The 25,378-nt window shown below is 43.5% G+C and overlaps 1 protein-coding gene across 1 annotated transcript in view; it reads left to right on the top strand.

Annotated features, from left to right (window-relative positions):
• LOC128534133 (NACHT, LRR and PYD domains-containing protein 12-like) overlaps positions 1–25,378 on the top strand; it is a 192,121-nt gene that overhangs the window by 164,071 nt on the left and 2,672 nt on the right. Inside the window, exons 9-16 of the mRNA XM_053508431.1 lie at positions 254–448; positions 1,072–1,245; positions 4,015–4,188; positions 7,858–8,031; positions 21,197–21,370; positions 22,916–23,089; positions 23,180–23,231; positions 23,951–24,082. Coding sequence (XP_053364406.1) covers positions 254–448; positions 1,072–1,245; positions 4,015–4,188; positions 7,858–8,031; positions 21,197–21,370; positions 22,916–23,089; positions 23,180–23,231; positions 23,951–24,082 — 1,249 coding nt within the window. The remainder of the gene's footprint in view (positions 1–253; positions 449–1,071; positions 1,246–4,014; positions 4,189–7,857; positions 8,032–21,196; positions 21,371–22,915; positions 23,090–23,179; positions 23,232–23,950; positions 24,083–25,378) is intronic.

The following is a 25,378-nucleotide window of genomic DNA, read 5'->3' as shown; positions in this document are numbered from 1 at the left end:
TCCGCGTTCATGAGTAGGACCAGATACCCACTGCACAAGATTAAAAGAGTCAATGAGGTTTAAAAAATCCTTTGCCATTGGCTTATCAGGGCAGCATACATGAACATTAAAATCTCCTACAATAAGAACGCGATCATATTTAGGCATAATTTCATCCATAAAATGTGAATAATGAATAATGATGTGAAATTAAAATGATTTAAACCTATTTATACAATCACAAATAATGTTAGTCCCTTTTATTTTTTCCCAGAATCAGTTGTGGTTCAGTTGGAGTGAACGGTGTGTCGGCTCTGGTGTCACTGTTCAGCTCAGAATCCTCAGGACTGAGAGAAGTGCATCTGACCCTGGAAACACTCGATCTGTCCAGGAATAAAGTGGAAGACTCAGTAGTGAAGGATCTCTCTGTTCTACTGGCGAATCCTCACTTTAAAGTGGAGAATCTGAGGTAAGATCATCTCTCTGAGAGTCACATGACCTGCTCCTCAGTAACACACATTCTCTAACAGTGAGACTGAAGCAGAGGTTTTAGGTTCAGCATCACTCACACCCAGATTTCCCCCATGGGCCAGTTGACGCTGCTTACTGTTTGATTTTTTGGAGAAAATGTTCAGAACGACCCTCTTGCTCGCCTTCCCACTTTATTTAGGACAGTTTCACATATTAACCTTAAAAATAGCTTTGGACATTTTAGCTTTGAGGAGTTTTGGGACTAAACCGTTTTGATCATCTAACATGGAATAATTTATTTATTGTTGCACTCTCTGGTATCACCCAAATATACATTGGTTCTCTTCTAAGTCTGGTTCCTCTTAATGGTTTCTTCCTTATGCCATCTCAGGGAGCTTTGTCCTCACCACAGTCACCTCCGTCTTGCTCTTTATTGACCAAATTTATAAGTTGGAGCAAAAAGCTGTAAAAAAAAAAAAAACGGTGTATATCCTTTTCTAAAATGAAAGATTTTAAAAGCTTCTTAAAAACACATTTAAAAACACTTTTTTTTAAAAAAGTAAATCCTAAGCCAATATAAACATCTGTTGATGAAGAGTGTGTCATTGTGTTTCTCTACAGGTTGCATGATTGTGGTGTCTCAGATGAAGGCTGTGCTGCTCTGATTTCATCTCTGAGCTCAAACCCCTCACACCTGAGAGACCTGGATCTGTCGAAGAATAATGTAGGAGACTCAGGAATGAAGTCTCTTTCCACTGTCCTGGAGAATCCTCTCTGTAAACCGCATAGTCTGTGGTAAGATCATCATACTCACATTCATGCCTGAATCTCTAGTGTGAAAGGAGCCTCTCTCTGACTAACTATGACGACATAACTGAAAGGGATTTAAATTCGTGTCCACGCTTTTATATGATAGTCAGATTATCATTGTGAATAACTGTGACGCCTCCTCCTCTACCAGTTAGCCGAGGCTGGTGTATGTAGCTGTATCCAGGAGGACTAACTTCATTTAGAGCTACATACTCGTCCTGTTTAATCCAGGTTTCTGTTAAACAGAGTAAATCAAACTCCTGATCTGTGATAGTTTCATTAACAATAACTGCTTTAGATGTGAGAGATCTAATATTTAACAGTCCTAGCTTCAGATCAGAGGTGCTGTCTGTGTATTTAGTGTGATCTGAATTTGTGGTATTTATGTTAATTAAATTACTAAAACAGACTTTCTGGGTCTTTCTAAAGTTTTGCTTAGCTTGGGGAAGAGACACAGTATGTTTAATATGATGAACCCTGAGTGACGACTCTATGCAGCTAGCAGACGGTTGGTTTAGCATGTCTGTCTGCTCCCTGGCCTGGGCTCTGGATTGTCACCGATTTAACTGGGCCTCTTCTGAGACTATGAGTTATAGTACAGGAAAAGAGAGCAGCACCTTCCCGAGTGGGATGGACACCGTCCCGCTCTAACAGGCCAGCTTTGCCCTTAAAGGTCTTCCAATTATCTATAAAGCCCACATTATTTTCGGAGCACCACCTGGACATCCAGCGGTTTAGCGACCATAACCTGCTGTTAGCTGCGTCACCACATAACATTGGGATGGGGCCAGAGACATCGGACATCAGACATCACCTCCGCTAATTTAAACACCTCAGATAAGTTACTCTTACTAACCTCTGATTGATGAAGGTGTATATCAGTAGCTCCTGAATGTATCACTATCTTAGAGAGCCTATGCTGTCCTAGAGCCCTAAGATTACCTGCTATATCCGGTGCTCTGGCTCCTGGTGTTGGGTAAATAAATTTAGTAATTTAATTACCTAACACCTAACCACTGCTGCTGAACCCCTAAAGGCCTGGCTAATTTAATGTGCCTCAGGTTTCACAGTGGGTGCATCACTGAGGAGAGAAAACCTGTTGGACACGTGAAGTGTGGAGGAGGTGTGCTCCGGGTGGGCTAGCCTTAGCGTTAGCTTTGACTGAGGGGGTATGCCGCCGAGTCGTCACCCACTCGGCCTGCTGTAATAGCTCTAATGCCGGGGTCAGGGGCTGGCATTCTTCACCTGTGGCACTGAGACTTTCTGCTACAGGAGTAGAGTCTGCAGATCGTGCGGAAAAGTGTGCATTTCAGACACCAGTGTTCATGAAGGGATAACAATCTGACAAGGTGTGAGTGTTGTGTGTACAATGAGTGTGTAAGAACGCTGCTCAGCAGGAGGGAATGTAGTGGGTGCAGTAACATCATGTCAGCTTCATGAATGAACAGTGCTAGTGTAATCTTCCTAAAGACACTAGGGTTAGGATTAGGGTTAAGGTTAGGCTGACAAGTAGTTACATGGACAGGTGCGGCCGGTTCCCTTATTACTCCATGATTAATTAAGCAGATCAAAGGGCTGTAGGCGGTTCTGAGTGTTACATTTGCATTTGGTAGCTGTTCATTCAAACCTTCAACATGAAAAGCCTGTCCAAGTGATGAGGTCATCATTAGGCTAAAAAAAAAACAATGTACCTGTCACAGAGAGCTTTGGGAGTGGCTAATATAAAATGATTCATGTTCATGGTGAAGAAGAACCTCCTGGGTTAACCTGGGCTTCACAGCTGTGCTCAAGGTTCTGTCCAGTGACATTAAGAGTGCAGTGAAAGCTAACAGTGGTTTATGTGAACCTTTTAAAGTCTATAGGGGTATTAGTCAGAGCTGGTCGGTCCAGCATGCTATACTCACTAGCCATAGGAACTTTGCTGTTTAAGATAAAAAGTAAAACCTTTGGTCCATCAATACCAAGCTTCTAAACAACTTAGCATGAAGACACTTAAAGGGAGAGTCTTAAATATCTGGGAGTGGACCTAGGAGACATTAACCATGTGAAAAAGAACTGAGAAAGCAAGATTAGAGAATTAAAGAAAGTTGAATAAATAAATGAATAGAAATGGCTTGCTCCAAAAAAGTCGTACAAAGGAAGAACTTTGGTTATAAATCATTGCTATGGTACAAACTAGGCTGCATCAATCCTCTCTAGTAGTAGCGGCTCTACAGGCCATGTTAGTGGATTTATACTTGTAGAGTCTTTTATACTTACTTTAATTTCTTCACCTGGAGGTCATACTGTAGCAGCAGGGATGGGGCGCATACCTAGGGAGCCTATGGAGTGAACGAGGAGCGACAACAGGTTGAGGCGCACGCCCATTATAGACGCATGCAGATGTTTTTAAAGTAACGTAATTAATAATCTGAGTACTTTTTACATGTAATAATCAGTAACGTAATCAAATTACAATTTTAAAGTAGTAATTAGTAATTTGTAGTAGATTACTTTTTTAAATAACTTCCCCAACACTGGAGACTAAAATAAAACTCTCTTTGCCTTGCTCTGATTAAAGGTCATAGTCAGTCTGTTCCCTGTTTTAGCTTCAGCTGCTGATGGTTTAATATCACACACAACAGATGAGAGAAACTAATTAAACTGTCAATCTAAATAATAAACTCATTTTACATTCACACTATCTTCAAAGTAAACAGTAAATCTGAAAGCAAGATGAAATGGAGTTTATGGAGTGTGTTGTTGTGTCTACAGGTTGCATGATTGTGGTGTCTCAGATGAAGGCTGTGCTGCTCTGACTTCAGCTCTGAGATCAAACCCCTCACACCTGAGAAAGCTGAATCTGTCCTATAATCATGTAGGAGACTCAGGAGTGAAGTGTCTCTCTGCTGTACTGAAGAATCCTCTCTGTAAACTGGAGACACTGAGGTAAGATTATATTATATATATTAAACCAGTAATACCAAAACATGATCTAATCCACCTCCAGGTCATAATAATAAACGATCAGGAAAAAAATCTTGATCTTGATTGATGTATAGACGCATCTCATTTCTGACGGAGATTCACGTGCATGTGTTTCCCTGCATTCAGATCACACTGTAATTTCATCCAATCAGATGCTAGAGGAGGGACAGTACCAGCCAATCAGAAGCTGGAGGGGGTACATGCTGACAACCTGTTTCTGATTGGCTCCTTTTCATGCTCTCCGTGTCCCTCAGTGCGCACGCGTCGAACTCTTACACTTTCTTCTGTTCTTTCGTTTAGCAGCGAGTATAGACTTTATCACTGCATGTGTTAGTTTGTGTTATTTTATAATCCGAATGAGGTAAATTTCTTACACACACACACACACACACACACACACACACACACACACACACACACATATATACTACTGTGTGAATCGAGACAGGTGTGTACAGTACAGTACAGTTGTAATTCAATTCAGTTCAATTCAATTTTATTTGTATAGCGCTTTTAACGATTTACATCATCACAAAGCAGCTTTACACAATTAAAAGAATTACGTTTGTATGAAATGTGAATGTGTATGAATCAAAATTATATGATTGTCCCTGATGAGCAAGCCTAGGACGACGGCGACAGTGGCAAGGAAAAACTCCCTGAGATGGTAATAGGAAGAAACCTTGAGAGGAACCAGACTCAACAGGGAACCCATCCTCATCTGGGTGAAACAGATAGCAGGGATTGATGTGCATAATAATATGCGAGACTGAAAGTTCAGTATAAGAGGAGATGTGTAAGATTAAAGTCCAGTTTATTCCTGGAGGCTCAGGTAGACTGTGAAAAATTCCAGTCCTGAACTATTGAGCGACTGAAGTCACAGGTCCTCAGAGAACAGCTGTCTGCATCAGTCGAGGACAGGACCACCTTCATGGAAAAGTGGAACCAACCCCAGTCACCACACGCATTCCAGGCAGACCACACGGGGGCATCAATGTGATGAGATCTCCAACCAGAAGCAGGACTTCAGGATGAGTTAGAGAGGTCCAGCGGGCAAAGGGGGCCTGGATCACTGGCAGCTCAGGAGCGACATGTATAGCTCGACAGAGAAATAGGTAGAGGAAAAAGGAGAGAGGGAGAGAGAGAGAGGAGAGAGCAGAAAAGGAGAGAGCAAAGAGATGGAGAGATAACAGTTAGGTATGGTCACAGTCGAACAATGCAAAAAGTGAATGTATATTTAGTGCAGAGTGCAAGCAGAGACTCCGACTAACTATGACAGCATAACTAAAAAGGGAGAGCCAGAAGGAAACACAAACATGAGGGCTTTCAGAGATGTAAGGCAGCCAATCACCTCACCGTCAACAAACCTGAGTGATCAATGAGATTGGGGAAGACAGCATCCAAACATACCAGTTCACCTAATACTCTACGTCCATGAGTCCCCCAGATCTGCTCCTTTACCTAAGGCTAATCTATTTATAAAAATGCTTGGCTAAATAAATAGGTTTTTAGCCTGGACTTAAACACTGAGACTGTGTCTGAGTCCTGAACACTATTTGGAAGACTATTCCATAACTTTGGGGCTTTGTAAGAAAAAGCTCTGCCCCCTGCTGTAGTTTTAATAATACGCGGTACTGACAAGCAGCCTGCATCCTTTGATCGAAGTAGGCGTGGCGGATTGTAAGACACTAGCAGTTCACTCAGATACTGCGGCGCGAGACCATTTAATGCTTTATACGTCAAGAGTAGTATTTTAAAATCGATGCGAAATTTCACAGGAAGCCAATGCAATGTAGATAAGATAGGGGTGATGTGCTCATATCTTCTGGTTCGAGTGAGGACTCTCGCTGCTGCATTCTGGACTAATTGAAGCTTGTTTAAGCACCTAGTTGAACAACCAGACAGTAAGGCGTTACAATAATCCAACCTAGATGTGATAAAAGCATGAACTAGTTTTTCTGCATCGTTTAGTGACAATATATTTCTTATCTTGGCAATATTTCTGAGGTGAAAGAATGCTATCCTGGTAGTATTATCTACATGTGCTTCAAATGAAAGGCTGGAATCTATAATCAGACCGAGGTCTTTTACTGTTGTACTTGATGTAACAGAAAGGCCATTTAAAATCACAGTGTGATCAGAAAGCTTACTTCTAGCTGCTTGTGGTCCTATGACTAGAACTTCTGTTTTATCAGGATTAAGACAAAGGAAATTAATTAACATCCAATCTCTTATGTCCTGCACACATTGCTCAACTTTAGTAAGCTGGTTTTTCTCATCTGGTTTTGCTGAAACGTATACTTGTGTGTCATCAGCATAACAATTAAAACTAATACCATGTTTACGAATTATGTTACCTAGAGGAAGCATGTAAAGGGAAAAAAGCAGTGGGCCTAAAACAGAACCCTGTGGAACACCAAACTCAACTTGAGAACATGAGGAATGGTCACCATCTAAATCTACAAACTGATAACGATCAGTCAAATAGGATCTGAGCCATAAGAGGGCCGTTCCCTTAATTCCTACTACATTTTCTAATCTGTGAAGAAGAATACCATGATCAATAGTGTCAAAAGCTGCACTGAGGTCGAGTAACACAAGTATAGTGACACAACCCTGATCAGAGGCCACTAGGAGGTCATTTACTACTTTAACGAGTGCTGTCTCTGTGCTGTGATGAGGCCTAAATCCTGACTGATACAGTTCATGTATGCCATTTCTATGTATATATGAACATAGCTGTTGTGATACTACCTTTTCCAGAATTTTAGAGATAAACGGGAGGTTTGATATCGGCCTGTAATTGAAAAGCTGACAGGGGTCAAGGTCAGGTTTTTTGATTAGTGGTTTAATAACTGCTAATTTAAGGGATTTAGGAACATACCCACTGCTGAGTGAACAGTTAATTACTTTTAACAGGGGTTCTGTTATTGCTGCAACTATCTTCTTGAGAAAATGTGTCGGTATAGGATCTAATTCACAGGTTGATGATTTTGAAGAGGAGATGAGTGAAATTAGTTCACTCGCTTCAAGGGGAGTAAAGTATTCTAGGTTCTGATGTGATGTGATTAATTTATCATCTGTATCACTTAAATTGTCTGGTTTTAAAGCCTGAATTTTTTGCCTAATATTTATGATTTTGTTATTGAAAAAGTTCATGAAATCCTCACTACTGTATGTTGTTGTTGTGGACATTTCTGCAGTGGTCTTGTTTTTAGATAATTTAGCTATGGTATTAAATAAAAATCTAGGATTATTTTTGTTATTTTCTATAAGAGTGGAGAGATACATTGACCTAGCAGCACTGAGAGCTCTTCTATAGTTCAGGATGCTCTCCTAATTGGAATATAACTTACTGATTTAGTAAAATAAACCTAACGTGTTGATTCTAGCTGTTACACAGAGACACTTTTTTCTTTTCTTTTTTAACTTGAGTGGAACAAAAGTTTTGGTTGAAAAAAAATGAGAATCGGGGGGATCAAAATTCCAGTGGAGAAAAATCCTGAATCCCCTTTTAGCCTCCCTATTCCTTAGTCCACAACAAGACAAACTGTCTACAACCAGAGCAAAATCAGAGCTGCTCCTCTGCCTGAGATCAAAACAGTGAAGAGTGTCATTGTGTCTCTACAGGTTGGATTCGTGTGATGTCTCAGATGAAGGCTGTGCTGCTCTGACTTCAGCTCTGAGATCACACCCCTCACACCTGAGAGACCTGGATCTGTCCCATAATCATGTAGGAGACTCAGGAGTGAAGTGTCTCTGTGCTGTACTGGAGAATCCTCTCTGTAAACTGGAGACACTGAGGTAAGATCATCTCTCTGAGAGTCACATGACCTGCTCCTCAGTAAGACACATTCTCTAATAGTGAGACTTAAGCAGAAGTTTTAGGTTTATTATCAATGTCAATGCTCTTCCTGCTGTAACCCTCCCATTATATCCGGGCTTGGGACCAGCACTGCATCCAGTGACTGGGGTTTGGGGTTTGGCTGGGAATTGAAGAACCAGGCCTTCCGCATGGCAGATGAGAAACCTACCACTGATGATTAAAATAATATGTTTTTTTAAAAGTTTTTTTTCCAAAGAATGCATTAAATATATAATGGCAGTAAAAGTGTATTTCACGCTATGATGGTTGAACTTGAACCCTGACCTTCCAATCAGTAACTGTTTGAGCCACCACTGCCCCGTTATCCACCAGCGGGGTTTAACTTGTTTCCTCTTTATCTTAAAACAGCAATGCTTTAGTTCTTTAATTAGTCCGGTCTTCTAACCTGTTTGTTCTTACACTTCGCTCATACAGAACTGTTTCCAAAGCATCAATTTTGCACAGATATTAACCACTAACGTCATTAGAGATGAGAAAAAATAAATAAATTCAGTTACGTATCATGATTCTTTTATGCAGCAATCCATATACGTATCGCCATGCTGACTGCCAAATCGATTTATTGTAAATACTTATTTTAAAATTATTTATATATGTTTGCATTTGAGTCTGTAATATGTTGCAGTTCCTCTATAATCGTACAGATGGTGCACTCAACTAGTGATTCCCTTCCCTAACAGTCATGCTTGTCATCACATAGCTGGTGTTCTGTCGAAACATGCTACTCGCTGATGGACGCCACAAAAACAATCCTATTTCCCGTCACAACTTTGTTTTTCCAACTTTTATGCGCAACATTATATGTTTATGTTTTTGTACCATATTTCGACAAAAACTCCAGAACAACACAAACCTGTTGTATAACAGCAATGCATTCTGGGACTCTGCTAGAGATCCATCAGTGATCCTTCAGGATTTAAAATCCCTGAAATGCTCCTCTCTCCTATGAAACTTCACTGGAACTCTGACTTCAGCTTGACACTCCAGTATAACTGCTCTCTTACGGCCAGAATAATAGAAACACACCAACACATTAACACCAGAATGACTATAAACAAACCTCAAATATTTCAACAGGCATTCGTTTGTCTGCTAACCCTTTTAACAATTGTCATTGTCGCAAAGCAGCTTTACACAATCAAAAGAATTATTTAAGTCTGTATGAAATGTAAGTGTGCATGAATCAAGATGAGCAGATTTTCCCTGGTGAGCAAGCAGCGGGTGACAGTGGCAAGGAAAAACTCCTTGAGATGATAATAGGAAGAAACCTTGAGAGGAACTAGACTCAACAGGGAACCCATCCTCATCTGGGTGAAACAGAAAGCAGGAATTGATCTGCATTTATACAGTGTGATAGGTGGCAGGTGGTTCAGCTATAACAGTTGATGTTAATTAATGTAAATATGGAGTCCAGGTAGTCTTGAACTATCGAGCAACAGCAGCCAAGTGAAGTCCTCAGAGAAACAGCTGTCAACACCAGTCGAGGCCAGAACCATCTTTATGGTAAAGTGAAACCATCTCCAGACACCAGACGCATCCCAAAGAGACACACGGGGCATCCATGCAACGAGATTTCCAACCCACAAGCGGGGCACCAGGATGGGTCCGACAGGTCCGGAGGGCAGAGGGAGTCTGGATCACTGGCAGCTCAGGAACGACATGTAGCTCGACAGAGAGAGGGAAGAGGGAGAGGGGGAGAGTGAACAGAAGAAGGGAGATCAAAAGAGACATAACAGTTAGGTATGGTCGCAGTCACATAATGTATAATGTCAATGTATATTAACTGTAGAGTGCAAGCAGAGACTCCGGCAGGACTAGGGTTGCAAAATTCCCGGAATTTTCAAAGATGGAAACTTTCCATGGGAATTAATGGGAATAAACGGGAATTAACAGGAATTTATGGGAATAAACTAGGAATTTTCAAAATTGAAGGTTGGCTCTTCTTAGGGAACTTAAATATAGTTGAGCAAAGTATATTTTAGCATAATATTGACAAAAACAAACAAATGCAATTCAAATACACTTAAAGGTGCCATAGAATGTAAAACCGAGCGCAACTGGTCACTGTTTGGGAACACCCACACAAAGGTTCGCAACAGGCTCACAAATGTGAGAGTGGAAAAGCTGGTCGGCATTCGGGCAAACCTACGGCTATTTGAGCCTGACACAGAGCCATCCTCAACAAGGCTGGAAAGTGACACTGAAGAGGAAGACTCAGAGTTGGATGCTGAGGAAGTGGACATGTTGTTGGATAATGATGAGGTCCAGGAAGAGTCTATTGACTGAGCAAAAATGAGAAAAGAGGATTGCTTGAAGGAAGATTTGCATGTTTAATGGGACGTTTTGGAGGATAAGTGGCATTTTTCATTTAACCTTTTGAATGGGACTTTGTGGAGATTTTTGGACAGGGGGCATTTTTGAATGAGCGGGGTTAGGGGATGGTAATATTGAACTCAACATTTCTGTTTTTATTTATCCATGAAACAAGTTATTGAAACGTGTTCTATTCTACTGTACTTACAAATAAATCCGTTGAAATATCTGTTGAAAACATTTTGCATGGAGGTTTTCTTATGATTTCTGTTTATATTTATGCTTGGAAATAATATATTCCCAGTTAGTTCTCCTAAATTCCCATTAATTTCCATAATTCCCATTATTTCCATGGAAAGTTTCCAATATGGAATATTTCCAAAATTCCCAAGCTTAACTTACCATGGAAATTTACCGGAAACTTTCCGGAAATTTACCGGAAATTTACCGCCCCTTTGCAACCCTAGGCAGGACTAACTATGACATCATAACTAAGAGGGGGAGCCAGAAGGAAACACAGACATGGGGGCTCCCTGAGATGTAAAGCAACCAATCACCTCACCGTCAACAAACCTGAGTGATCAATGAGAGTGGGGAAGACAGCATTCAAACAAACCAGTTCAACATAATACTCTACTGTACGTCCATAGATCCCCTAGATCTGCCTCTTTACCCAAGACAAATCTATTTATAAAAATGCTTGATTAAATAAATAGGTTTTTAGCCTGGACTTGAAACACTGAGACTGTGTCTGAGTCCCGAACATTATTTGGAAGACTATTCCATAATTTTGGGGCTTTGTAAGAAAAATCTCTGCCCCCAGCTGTAGTTTTCATAATACTGTCAAGCAGCCTGCATCCTTTGATCGAAGTAGGCATGGCGGATCGTAAGACACTAGCAGTGGGGCAGTGGTGGCTCAGTCGGTTAAGGCTGTGGGTTACTGGGTTATTGTCACCAACTAACCTGGATGATCGGAAGACTTTAGCACTAGCAGTTAGCCCTTTGTAGCGTGGATGGTAAACCCAAACGCGGAAGTAAGCGAATAGGCAGGATAACCACGCGATTTTATCTAAGGACTCTCACACAAGGGGAGCAAGGGAAAAACACAAATTTAACCCGCGTCCTATAAACACACACTCGGATCAGAAAGCAAACCCAAGAAAATGAGTACTCACGATTTGGCTGACGGACAATCTGGACCAACATGGGCGAAACTCAATGACTGAGCGAGTGTGAGGCGCCATCTTGGCTCCTTTTATGCTTCCTGTTTCGCGACCGTACTACTTCCAGGTCCTAGTGCCGGTCGCGGAACGGGTGTGTGTGACAGTACCCCCCTGTCCAGGACCGACTCCCGACGGTCCTGGGGTGGAGGATACCCGACGACGGTAATCCCTAATGAGCTCTGGGTCGAGGATGAACCGGGCCGGAACCCACGATCGCTCCTCGGGACCGTAGCCTTCCCAGTCAACCAGGTACTGGGTGCCCCGGCCCCTTGGTCGCGAATCGAGGATCTGGCGCACGGTGTAGGCAGGGCCACCGTCAATGATTCGGGGAGGAGGAGCAGGGGGGGAGGGTGGAATCATAGGTGAAGTGGTGAAGGGTTTCAGTTGTGAGGTGTGGAAGACCGGATGGATTCGGAGCGCCGCAGGCAGCTGGAGCCGGTAGGTGACAGGAGTGATCCGGAGGGTAATGCGTTATGGGCTGATGAATCGGGGTGAAAGTTTCCGTGCCTCTGTGTGGAGATGAAGATTTTTCGTTGACAGCCATACCTTGTCACCTACATTGTACAATCGTCCCGGAGGGTGTCGACGGCGATGTTGGGTGGTGTAGCGAGCGTTGGCCTGTTGGATGGCGTGGTTGGCTTGGCGCCACAGCCGTCGACACCGGCGGACCAACTGTTGGGCCGACGGTACGTCAACCTCCGGTTCCTGGTGTTCGAACATGGAAGGTTGGAAACCGTGGCATACCTCAAATGGACTCAGTTTGGTAGCTGACGAGACATGGAGATTGTGAGACAGCTCTGCCCAGATGAGGTAGCGGGCCCAGGAGCGCTGGCGATCGGCAATGAAACATCTCAGGTAGCGCTCCAGTTGTTGGTTGGTCCGCTCCGTCTGACCGTTAGTCTAAGGATGGTATCCAGAAGATAGACTGCAGGTTGAATCGATCAGACGGCAGAAGGCCTTCCAGAACCGGGCAGTGAACTGGGGCCCCCTGTCCGAGACGATGTCCTTCGGGAACCCATGCAGGCGGACTACATGTTCTAGTATCAGCTCGGCTGTTGTTTTGGCTGATGGGAGTCCGGCGAGAGCCACCAGGTGCACGGCCTTGGAGAATCGATCCACGATTGTCATGATGGTGTTCTTCCCTTCGGAGACCGGCAGGCCCGTGATGAAATCGACGGCTATGTGTGTCCAGGGGCGACGTGGGACAGGTAGTGGTTGGAGTTCCCCCGGCGTCGGCTGGTTGTTATCCTTTGCCCTGGCACACACAGGGCACGCCTGGACGAATTCGGCGACGTCCTTTCTTATAGATGGCCACCAGAACGCGCGCTGAATGAACTGAAGGGTGCGGTGGGCGCCCGGGTGACCCGAGAGTGGAGATGAATGTCCCCACTGAAGAACCTCCACTCTCCTGGAGTGTGGTACGTATAGTCGTCCAGGCGGCACACCTGCCGGTGTGGTCTCTTCGGCCTGTGCCTGGCGGACTCTCGTTTCCAAATCCCAGTGGAGCGGAGCGATGATTTTGGATGCTGGGAGGACAGGCGCGGGATCCGCCCGGGGAACGTCTTCCTCGTGTTGTCGGGAGAGGGCGTCGGCCTTGGTGTTCTTGGACCCCGGGCGGTAGGAAAGGTGGAAATCAAATTGTTCAAAGAATAAGGCCCACCGCGCCTGTCTGGGGTTGAGTTGTTTCATGTTTCGGATGGTGATAAGGTTCTGGTGATCGGTCCAGACAATGAACGGCTCCCTGGCGCCCTGGAGCCAGTGACGCCATTCCTCCAAAGCCCACTTTATGGCCAACAGCTCGCGGTCCCCTACCCCATATCGCTGCTGAGTGGGGTCAAACTTTTTGGAGAAGAAACTACATGGGTGTAGTTTCTGGTCTGGACCTCGCTGCGAGAGAACAGCCCCGGCGCCCACATCCGAGGCGTCCACCTCAACAACGAAGGGTTGGCTGGCATCTGGATGGAGAAGAATTGGTGCGGTGGTGAATCGGTGGCAGAGTTTCTGGAAAGCAGAGATGGCGGTGGCGTTGAGGGTGAAGTGATGGGAAGATGGACGGGTCAGGGCAGTTAGGGGTGCTGCAACTGTACTGTAGTCCCGGATGAAGCGACGGTAGAAGTTCGCAAACCCGAGAAACCGTTGAAGCTGCTTGAGGGTCTTGGGTAGGGGCCAATGACGCACAGCCTCCAGTTTCTGCGGGTCCATGGCCACACCCTGGGGCGAGATGACGAAACCCAGGAACGTGGTGGAGCGCTCGTGAAAAGCGCACTTCTCCAACTTACAGTACAGCTGGTGAGCGAGTAATCTCTTAAGAACTGCCCTGACGTGTTGGACGTGCTCGTCGACGGTGCGTGAATAGATTAGGATGTCATCCAAGTAGACAAACACCCACCGCCCCAACATGTCCCGGAGGACATCGTTGATGAAGTGTTGGAAGGCGGCGGGGGCGTTGCAGAGGCTGAAAGGGATCACCAAGCTCTCGTAGTGTCCGTTGGGGGTGATAAAGGCCGTCTTCCACTCATCACCCTCTCTGATGCGCACCAAGTTGTAGGCGCTCCGAAGGTCCAACTTAGTGAAAATGGTGGCACCAGAGAGGGCGTCCAGGGCTGAGTTGGTAAGAGGCAAGGGATAACGATTCTTTATGGTGATGTTGTTGAGCCCCCGATAGTCGACACAGGGGCGAAGTTCCCCGCCTTTTTTCTTCACGAAGAAAAAACCCGCGGCAGCAGGCGAGGAGGAGGGTCGGATGGTACCCTGACGCAGTGCATTGGCTACATACTCCTCCATCGCCTGCGTCTCGGTGGAAGATAAAGAGTAAAGATGGCTGCGGGGGGGAACGGCGCCCGGCTGAAGGTCTATGGCGAGGTCGTAGGAGCGGTGAGGAGGTAGGTGTGTGGCGCGCTTCTTGCAGAACACTTCAGCCAGGTCCCGGTAGGTGGTGGGGATGGCGTTGATGTCGACGTCGGGGGCCTCGGACTCCCTAGAACATGTCCCAGCCGATGCCTGTAAGCACAGTTCGGTGCAGGTCGGCCCCCATTGTAAGATCCGGTTCTGTGTCCAGGAGATGAGGGGGTCGTGTTGAAGTAGCCAAGGGTGTCCGAGGATGAGAGGAGGTGACGAGATGGAGGTGAGATGAAACTGGACTTGCTCTTGGTGTCGGTCGATGATTAGGGTGATAGGCTGAGTCTGAGTGGTGATGGGACTGGAGGAAAGGGGGCGACCGTCTACGGAGGTGATCCGAACGGGCTGGGATAACGCCTCGGTCTTTACCCCCATTTCTTTGGCATAGGTAGAGTCAATGAAGTTACCAGCGGCACCAGAATCGATGAACGCGGTACTTCTGACCCGTTTGTGACCAAATTGGAGGATTACCTTAACCGTGAGACGAGGGATGGTGTCAGTGGTCGTGGAGGAGAGTTGGAGGGGGCCCGGTGAGTCTTTCTCCCTCCTCACCGGGCCTGCGCGTTTCCCGGGCGAAGAGGACAGATTGCTCGGTGGTGCGCCGCCGACCCACAATAGGCGCACAGTCCCTCCCGAAAACGGCGTTCACGCTCGGCCACGGTTAGGGAGGCGCGTCCTACTTGCATGGGTTCCCCGGCTCCGGTGTCAACCACGGCAGGAGGTGGAGATCCGACATCCCCGTGGGTGGTGTAAGTGAAGGTGGTCGGTGGTCGTGCAGTGGCGTGGGCGAAGGTGGGTGTTGGCGGCAGGGTTCTGGGGGCTGGCTTCGGGCGAGAGAGTAGGCGCTGGTCGATCCGGAGGGCGAGCTGAATCAATCCCTCCAGTGTGGCGGGGAGCTCTCGTCCGGCTAGCTCGTCTTTAATCCTATGAGCCAGTCCCTCATAGTAAGATGTCCGGAGCGCGGCGTCTCCCCAGGAGGTTTGCACTGCCAGAGTACGGAAATCCGTGGTGTAACGGCTCACGGACAATCCACCCTGCCGCAGATGGTACAGTTTCGTGTCGGTCTCCACCTCGCCCGCAGGGTGTTCAAAAGTAAGCTTTAACTGGCGAGTGAACTCATTGTATGAATGGGCGGTATCTGAATCGGAACGAAGAACTGCCGTGGCCCACTCAGCTGCCTGCCCTGATAGCAGTGAGACGAGGAGAGCAATGCGCATTCGATCCGTGGAGTATTTGGTGGCATTAAACTCAAACACGAGATCGAGGGCAGTTAGAAACACACTGCATCTCCCGTCTGTGCCATCCCACTTGTCCGGTAAAGCAAGGAAAACATCAGAGGGTGGAGAAGGGGGGGGGGCGGAGCTGCGGCCGCCGCGACGGGAGGCCGGGTAGCCGCGCTAGCAACCGCCTCGCGAAGAGCTGCGTTCTCCCGCCGAAGCTCCGCCACCTCGCGGCGCAAGGCCGCGACGTCTTGGACGCTCCGGCGCAGAGTAGCGAGCTCTCCGTTCAGCTGATTGATCAGCGCGGCGTGCTGATCTACCACGTCGCAGATGCGCGCATAATCCGCTGGGTTTACCGCTTGTGGCTCAGTCATTCTGTCACGAACTAACCTGGATGATTGGAAGACTTTAGCACTAGCAGTTAGCCCTTTGTAGCGTGGATGGTAAACCCAAACGCGGAAGTAAGCGAATAGGCAGGATAACCACGCGATTTTATCTAAGGACTCTCACACAAGGGGAGCAAGGGAAAAACACAAATTTAACCCGCGTCCTATAAACACACACTCGGATCAGAAAGCAAACCCAAGAAAATGAGTACTCACGATTTGGCTGACGGACAATCTGGACCAACATGGGCGAAACTCAATGACTGAGCGAGTGTGAGGCGCCATCTTGGCTCCTTTTATGCTTCCTGTTTCGCGACCGTACTACTTCCAGGTCCTAGTGCCGGTCGCGGAACGGGTGTGTGTGACAGTTATTGATCGGAAGGTCGGGGGTTCGAGCCCTAGCATCGCCAAGTTGCCACTGTTGAGCCCTTGAGCAAGGCTTGAGCTGTATATGCTCCAGGGGCGCTGTAAGCTGGCTGACCCTGCGCTCTGACCTCAGTTTTCTAATTGGGATATGCGAAGAAGACATTTCACTGTGCTGTAAAGTACATGTGACAAATAATTGAATATTCTTCTTCTTCTCAGATACTGTGGCGCGAGACCATTTAATGCTTTATATGTCAAGAGTAGTATTTTAAAATTAATGCGAAATTTCACGGGGAGCCAATAAAGTGAAGATAAGGTAGGTGTGATGTGCTCGTATCTTCTGGTTCTAGTGAGGACTCTTGCTGCTGCATTTTGGACTAGCTGAAGCTTGTTTATGCACCTAGTTGAACAACCAGACAGTAGGGCAATACAATAGTCCAACCTAGAGGTAATAAAAGCATGAACTAGTTTTTCTGCATCGTTTAGCGACAGTATATTTCTTATCTTGGCAATATTTCTGAGGTGAAAGAATGCTATCCTGGTAATATTATCTACATGCGCTTCAAATGAAAGGCTGGAATCTATAATCACACAGAGATCTTTTACTGTTGCACTCAAAGGAACAGAAAGGCCATCTAAAGTTACAGTGTGATCTAGAATCTTACTTCTAGCTGAATGCGGTCCTATGACTAGAACTTCTGTCTTAACAGGATTAAGCAGTAGGAAGTTACAGATCATGTTAATCTGTTTACAGATTATGTTGCCTAGAGGAAGCATGTATAGGGAAAAAAGCAGTGGGCCTAAAACTGAACCTTGTGGAACACCAAACTCCACTGGAGAGCATGCAGAATAATCACCATTTAAGTCTACATACTGATAACGATGGGTCAGATAGGATCTGAGCCAGGAGAGCGCTGTACCCTTAATTCCTACTACATTTTCTAATCTGTAAAGAAGAATTCCATGATCAATGGTGTCAAATGCTGCACTGAGGTCGAGTAACCTAAGCATAGTTACACAACCCTGATCAGAGGCCAATAGGAGGTCATTTACTACTTTAACGAGTGCTGTCTCTGTGCTGTGATGAGGCCTAAATTCTGACTGATACAGTTAATGTATGTTATTTCTATGTAGATATGACCATAGCTGCTCCGCTACTATCTTTTCGAGAATCTTAGAGATGAATAGGAGGTTTGATATAGGCCTAATTTAAAAGATTTTGGAACATACCCAATGCTGAGTGAGGAATTAATTATTTTTAACAGGGGTTCTGTTATTGCTGGTACTATCTGTTTAAGAAAATGTGTCGGTATAGGATCTAATATACAGGTTGATGAATTTGCAGAAGAGATGAGTGAAATTAGTTCATATTCTTCAAGGGGAGTAAAGTATTCTAGGTTCTGATCTGACATAGTTAGTTTAACATCTGCATCAATTGCATTGTTCGGTTTCAAAGCCTCAATTTTATGCCTGATATTTACAATTTTTTTATTAAAAAAGTTCATAAAGTCCTCACTATTGTACGATGTTGTCGTGGAGATTTCTTAAGTGGTCTTATTCCTAGGTAATTTGGCTACAGCATTAAATAAAAATCTAGGATTATTTTTGTTATTTTCTATAAGAGTGGAGAGATATGTTGATCTAGCTACACTAAGAGCTTTTCAATAGTTCAGGATGCTCTCCTTCCATGCTATTTGAAATACTAACAATTTAGTTTGACGCCATTTACTGTACATTCTACTTTCCGTGCTGTCTCTTTTAAAGTACGTTGGTCGTTATACCAGGGAGCAAGTTTCTTATCTCTAATAATTTTTCTTTAAACTGGAGCTACATTATCTAAGGTGTAACGGAACGTCGACTCTAAATATTCAGTCGCCTGATCGAGTTCTGTGGGGTCAGACGGTGATCTAATCGAAGTTGGTAACTCTGGGAGATTACTGATAAAACTCTGTTTGGTAGTTGATGTGAATGTACGTTTAGTACGGTAGAGTGGTGCTGCGCATACATTATCACTATAACACACTTTAATTGAGACAAGATAGTGATCTGATATAACTTCAGGCAGTGGAGTTGTGAATAAATTTCTTATGCTTAATCCAAAAGATATTATTAAATCTAAAGTGTGACCTGCTTTATGATTGGGTCCTACTACACACTGATTTACTCCTACTGAGTCTAGTATGGACATAAATGCTGTTCTTAGAGGGTCTTCTGGATTCTCAAAATGAATATTAAAATCTCCAACAATTAACGCCTTGTCTACAGAAACGACTAGGTTTGAGAGGAAATCTGCAATTTCACAAAGAAATTCAGAGTACGGCCCTGGAGGTCTGTGAATAATGATTATCGGGATCGACTGAGCTGACTTCATATTTGTAGCTACACTTACATTTACATTTACATTTAGGCATTTGGCAGACGCTCTTATCCAGAGCGACTTACATTTTTATCTGATTACACATATGAGCAGTTGAGGGTTAAGGGCCTTGCTCAAGGGCCCAACAGTGGCAACTTGGTGGTTGTGGGGTTTGAACCTGGGATCTTCCGAACCGTAGTCCAATGCCTTAACCACTGAGCTACCCCTGTCCCCACTTATGTTACTATAGAGAACCTCAAATGAGTTTAATTTGTGTTTTTGTACAATAGTCAGATTATCACCGTAAATAACTGCGATCCAGGAGGACTAGCTTCATTTAGAGCTACATACTCGTCCTGTTTAATCCAGGTTTCTGTTAAACAGAGTAAATCAAACTTCTGATCTGTGATAGTTTCATTAACAATAACTGCTTTAGATGTGAGAGATCTAATATTTAACAGTCCTAGCTTCAGATCAGAGGTGCTGTCTGTGTATTTAGTGTGATCTGAATTTGTGGTATTTATGTTAATTAAATTACTAAAACAGACTTTCTGGGTCTTTCTAAAGTTTTGCTTAGCTTGGGGAACAGACACAGTATGTTTAATATGATGAACCCTGAGTGACGACTCTATGCAGCTAGCAGACGGTTGGTTTAGCCTGTCTGTCTGCTCCCTGGCCTGGGCTCTGGATTGTCACCGATTTAACTGGGCCTCTTCTGAGACTATGAGCTATAGTACAGGAAATGAGAGCAGCACCTTCCCGAGTGGGATGGACACCGTCCCGCCCTAACAGGCCAGCTTTGCCCTTAAAGGTCTTCGAATTGTCTATAAAGCCCACATTATTTTTGGAGCACCACCTGGACATCCAGCGGTTCAGCGACTATAACCAGCTGTAAGCTATGTCGCCACGTCTCATTGGGATGGGACCAGAGCATATTATCTACTCGTATCTGAAGAGTAAAATGAAGTATATAAAAATACTAAACAGTCTTTAGTGTAGACGGCACTGTTTGTCAGAGAGCCCTAGCCCTTAAACCCCAAAGCATTTTTAGCCATTCTTTGCATTATTGTTTTAATAAATATACTGTATATGAGTCAGGATTGTGCAATATAGAATTAATTTTTTCGGTACAATATAATCTTCAATACAAAGAACTCAATGTAAATTTAATTTTAACTAACTATACACACATGACTAAGCAAAAATTGTAAAAAAGATCATATAGGCAAGAAATGGAACAGATTTATAAGATCACGTGTGACCATAATAATAATAATAATAAGAAGAAGAAGAACACATACATTAACTATACAGTCTTAAATAAAGTGACCCGTGATGAAAACCCTCTCTGTCAACAAACATACATTTTACATCAAGGACATAATATATATCAATATGTGCATTTTTTTTTTTTGTTCTACATTTTTTTATTGTCATTCCAGTTGTAATAAAATGTACATTTTCTAAAAGTAATGATGAGTTTAATTTTACATATCAGAAAACCCAAATGCACAGTTTACAAGCTCTGTATACTTGATGTGGGAAACACTGCTTTAGGGGAAACAAAAATCTGTTTATTCTGTGAGTGAATGTTCTTTCAGTGTCTCTGTCTAGTTGTTATAAACAGGGTCGCCGAAAGCAGCTGTAGACATGACGAGCAGGATTAAAACCATGCAGTTTTCCTCAATAGTTATTTCACTAAGATCCTAAAACAGTTTCGTATTATTTAACATTTTGTCATGAAGTTTCTGAATAAACCCACTGACTCAAACACGTTCCTACAGTAACACAGAGCTGAAGGTGAGAACAGGATCAGTAGGTGTGTGTATGAAAGGAGATCACAGTGCACCATCACTACTGTATGTTTAATATACAGATATAATTAAAATAATGTCGTTTTTGATTAGGTGCTAATTTACACCTGGTTTAGAGAGGAGGACAAAATAACCAAACTGATGAGTGTTAATCTCACACACTTTATTATATGAATATGTAACCAGACACACTTCTGATTTTTCCACAGTTTTTGTCAGATCCTTTTTAAAATGCACTAAAAGCTCAGCACCTCTGATCCTCTGTTTTCATCTCATTCTCCTGTAGAACTTTTATTCTCTGTAAAGTTAAACCTGCAGAAGCTGATGAACTCAATTGTGACACTCAGTTTAATAATTTTAATCACATTGTTAATTAGAATAATCCTGTGATATTAAATCTCCATGTCATTGTGAATAATGAGCTCATTTTACAAACTCGTGATCTTTAAAGTAAGTCTTAAACCAAGATAATCTGTTGATGAAGTGTGTGTCATTGTGTCTCTACAGGTTGCAGTGGTGTGGTGTCTCAGATGAAGGCTGTGCTGCTCTGACTTCAGCTCTGAGATTAAACCCCTCACACCTGAGAGACCTGGATCTGTCCTATAATTATGTAGGAGACTCAGGAGTGAAGCGTCTCTCTGCTCTTAAGGATGATGAACATTACAAACTACAGACACTGACGTAAGTAAAAACCTCTTTTAATTAATGTTGCAACCGTAGAAGAATGATCTGTTAATCCCTTTAACATTAATTTGTACATTTCTCTCAAGATATCAGATTACCAGATTAGTAAATAAAACCTTTATTGACATTAATAATAATTTATTGACAAAAAAAATCTTTAAATCTTTAACATCTTACGGAATGTCAATATATTTTAAATAATCCGATTTTTTTCCATTGGTTTAAAAGGTGTTTTATTTTCAGTAAAGTGTTGATATAAAATTCATGTGAAGTCAGAAGACAGGGAGTCAGACTGAGTCTACAAAATGTCACAAATGAGTTGATAAGAGTGATTGTAAATGAACACATTATTAAAACCTGAAAGGGTCGTAGTGAACCAACATCTTTGAGAAATAAATGCAGCCAGAAAAATATTTTGAATGAGTGTGTTGGGAGATCACTTAAACACGTAGTGAAAACACTCACTCATCGTCTTTACCGCTTTATCCTGTATTCAGGGTCATGAGGGGCCTGGAGCCTATCCCAAGAGATTTAGGGCACGAGGCGGGGAACACCCTGGACAGGGTACCAATCCTTCGCAGGGCACACACACTCACACACTCAATCACACACTATGTTAGCCTAATCTTCTAGATTAATAATCTAGTAATAAGTAATAATCAAATCTAGGTCTTTGAACTGTGGGAGGAAACCAGAGTACCTGGAGGAAACTCATCAAGCACATGGAGAACATGCAAACTCCATGCACACAGAGACGTGAATCGACCCTGGCTGGGAATCGAACCCAGACCCTGCAAGGCGACAGTGCTTAACCACTACACCACCGTGCAGCCCTTAGTGAAAACAAATTATTAAAAACAATAGTAGAACCCGCAGCTATGTTTATTAGTGAGAGCAAGAACATGTTCACACACACAATGTGAGGACAACCCAAGGGATTGGGACTAAACAGCTGTGTAGCCTTAAGAGATCAGGGAGGCTAATCAGAAAAAAAGGCTTCAAGTTATAATCTGGGTTTCAGGACTCAACTTTTAAAAGAATGTTCTGGGAGCATAAAGAATCATTTTTAAACATAAACTAAACACCACATTGTGTATTATAATCAAAGCTAAAGGCACTTAAGCAAAAATAATGGATTATACAAATTCTTTTATATATATATAGTCATTTGTCTATTGAATTTCTTCAATAGTTTTGTCACTAAGATAAAACAAAATGGTTTTGGATTATTCAACATTTTGTTATAAATAAAGAATACCTATAAATAATCTCACTGACTCAAACACAGTCAGACAGAAACACAGAGCTGAAGGTGAGAACAGGATCAACAGGTGTGTGTGTATGAGAGGAGATCACAGTGCAGGTTTACAATTAAATTATGTACATAAAATATCCAAACCGCAAAGAAATCAGTCCAGACTGGTGAGTCAAAAGTAGCTCAAGTTCTCATGAACACTGGGGACCTGGGACCTGCTCCACTTTAAAGTAAGTCTTAAACCAAAATAATCTGTTGATGAAGTGTGTGTCATTGTGTCTCTACAGGTTGGAGCGTTGTGGTGTCTCAGGTGAAGGCTGTGTTGCTCTGAATTCAGCTCTGAGATTAAAACTCTCAGACCTGAGAGACCTGGATCTGTCAGGGAATAAACTAGGAGACTCAGACGTGAAGTGTCTCTCTGTTCTACTGGAGAATCCTCACTGTAAACTGGAGAGACTGAAGTAAGATTCTATTTTAAGAACATAAATTAGAATAAAAAGTCTGATTACTGACAGTCTGATCTTCTCAATAAAGTGTGTGAATGCTGTTAGATTTTGTTACAAAGACTGCATAGTCCCCACAGAGAGAAATCAGTCCACACTGGTGAGTCAGAAGTAGCTCTCATGAAAACTGGGGACCTGGCACCTGCTCCCAACACACACGGTGCTAATGTACACCTGGTTTAGAGAGGAGGACAAAATAACATGTAAAACTGACGAGTGTTAATCTCACACACCTTAATAAATTAGGCAGAATCAACAATAAGGACTATAAAGCACCAACATCCAGTATGATGAATGCGGACATGTCTTTGGCTTCGAGGCTGCAGCTAAAGACGATAGCGATGCTAATGCTAGCGGTGCTAACGGCTGCAGACAGGAAGACACGGCCAGCACCGGAAACGCGTTCATCATCTCCGAGCATGACGTGAGAAGAGCCTTCAGAAGAGTGAACACCAGGAAATCAGCAGGAATTTCTTCCATAATTTCTTCTTTACCGGACACACTTGACCCATTACAGTTCGCTTACCGTCCAAATCGTTCAACTGACGATGCCATCTCTCACCTCCTCCACACATCACTCACTCACCTGGACACTAGGAGGGGGAATTATGTTAAAATGCTTTTTATCGACTACAGCTCAGCATTTAACACCATAATTCTCTCTACACTCACCACCAAGCTGGAGCACCTGGGACTCAATTTATCTCTGTGCCAGTGGATCTCTAATTTCCTAACTGGCAGACCACAACTAGTAAGGATGGGTGGACATGTCTCATCCCTCACTCTCAGCACTGGAGCCCCCCAGGGTTGTGTTCTAAGTCTCCTGCTGTACTTCACACTGCTGATGACACCGTCGTGGTGAGCCTGATCTCTGACAACAACGAGTCGGCATACCTGAAGGAGATTAGGAATCCGGAGAACTGGCGCCACAGGAACAACCTCCTTCTAAACGTCAGTAAGACAAAGGAGTTGATAGTGGACTTCAGCACTAAGTAGGAGAGAAACTACCAGACCCCAGTCATCAACGAGAGCCCAGTGGAGAGACTGGACAGCTTCAAATACCTCGGTGTTCACATCACGCAGGACCTGTCATGTGCCAGTCACATCAACACTGTGGTGAAAAGGCCCGGCAGCATCTCTACCACCTCAGATGCTTAAGAGACTTCAGAATGCCCTCCAAGGTGCTCAGGAACTTTTACTCCTGCACCATAGTGAGCATCCTGACGGGAAACATGTCAATCTGGTTCGGGAACAGCACCATGCAGGACAGACAAGCTCCACAGAGGGTGGTGCGCTCGGCTGAGTGCATTATCCGCTCCGAGCTCCCTGACCTGCACTTGATCCACAGTAAGCGGTGCTGGACCAAGGCCAGGAAGATCGTAAAGGACCTCAGCCATCCCAGCAATGGACTGTTCTCTCTGTTGCGGTGAGGAAAGCGATTCCGCTCCCTGAAGGCCAACACAGAGAGACTGAGGAGGAGCTTCTTCCCGCAGGCGATACAGTCTCTCAACCAGATCACTACTCAGGACTAAACAATCTCTGCATCTTTGCACATTGCACAATTCACAGTTATGGACATTATACAGGACTAAACCACTCTGCATGTTGTACACTACACTGTAATGGACACTCATGCACAGTTGCACTTTTTTTTTATATATTTCTTATAAATTTTCTTAAAGTTTTTTATATTTTGTTCTATTTATCTCTTGTTAACTGTTTTTACATTTTAAGGTCACTGGCGGTCGTCTAAGCATTTCACTGCATATCGTACTGTTTATGACTGTATGTGACAAATAATATTTGAATTTAAATATGTAACCAGACACACTTTAAAATGCACAAAAGTCTCAGCACCTCTGATTTTCTGTTTTTATATCATTTTCCTATAAAATTTTTATTTTCAGTAAAGTTAAGTCTGCAGAAGCTGATGAACCTAATAAATGAACAATTGTTGCACTCCATGTGTTTAATAATTTAGGAAAAAATAATTTACCAACAAATTATCACCAAGTGTTCTGGATTAAAATAGACATGAATGTTAATTTTCTTTAAAATACGACTTTGACTTCTTTGATTCTGCAATAAAATAATTCTGTACACAATAGATAAGAGAAACTAAATATAACTCTCAGTATGATTATTTTATTTACATTGTTAATTAGATTTGTTAATCAAATGATATTAAATCTTCATGTCAATTAATGACCTCATTTTACAAATACATCATTTTTAAAGTAAGTCTTA

Source organism: Clarias gariepinus, chromosome 12, assembly GCF_024256425.1.
Source record: "Clarias gariepinus isolate MV-2021 ecotype Netherlands chromosome 12, CGAR_prim_01v2, whole genome shotgun sequence".
In the NCBI taxonomy this organism is placed as follows: Eukaryota; Metazoa; Chordata; class Actinopteri; order Siluriformes; family Clariidae; genus Clarias; species Clarias gariepinus.
Note: the sequence above shows the minus strand (reverse complement) of the source record. Positions and strands in the feature narration are given on the sequence as shown.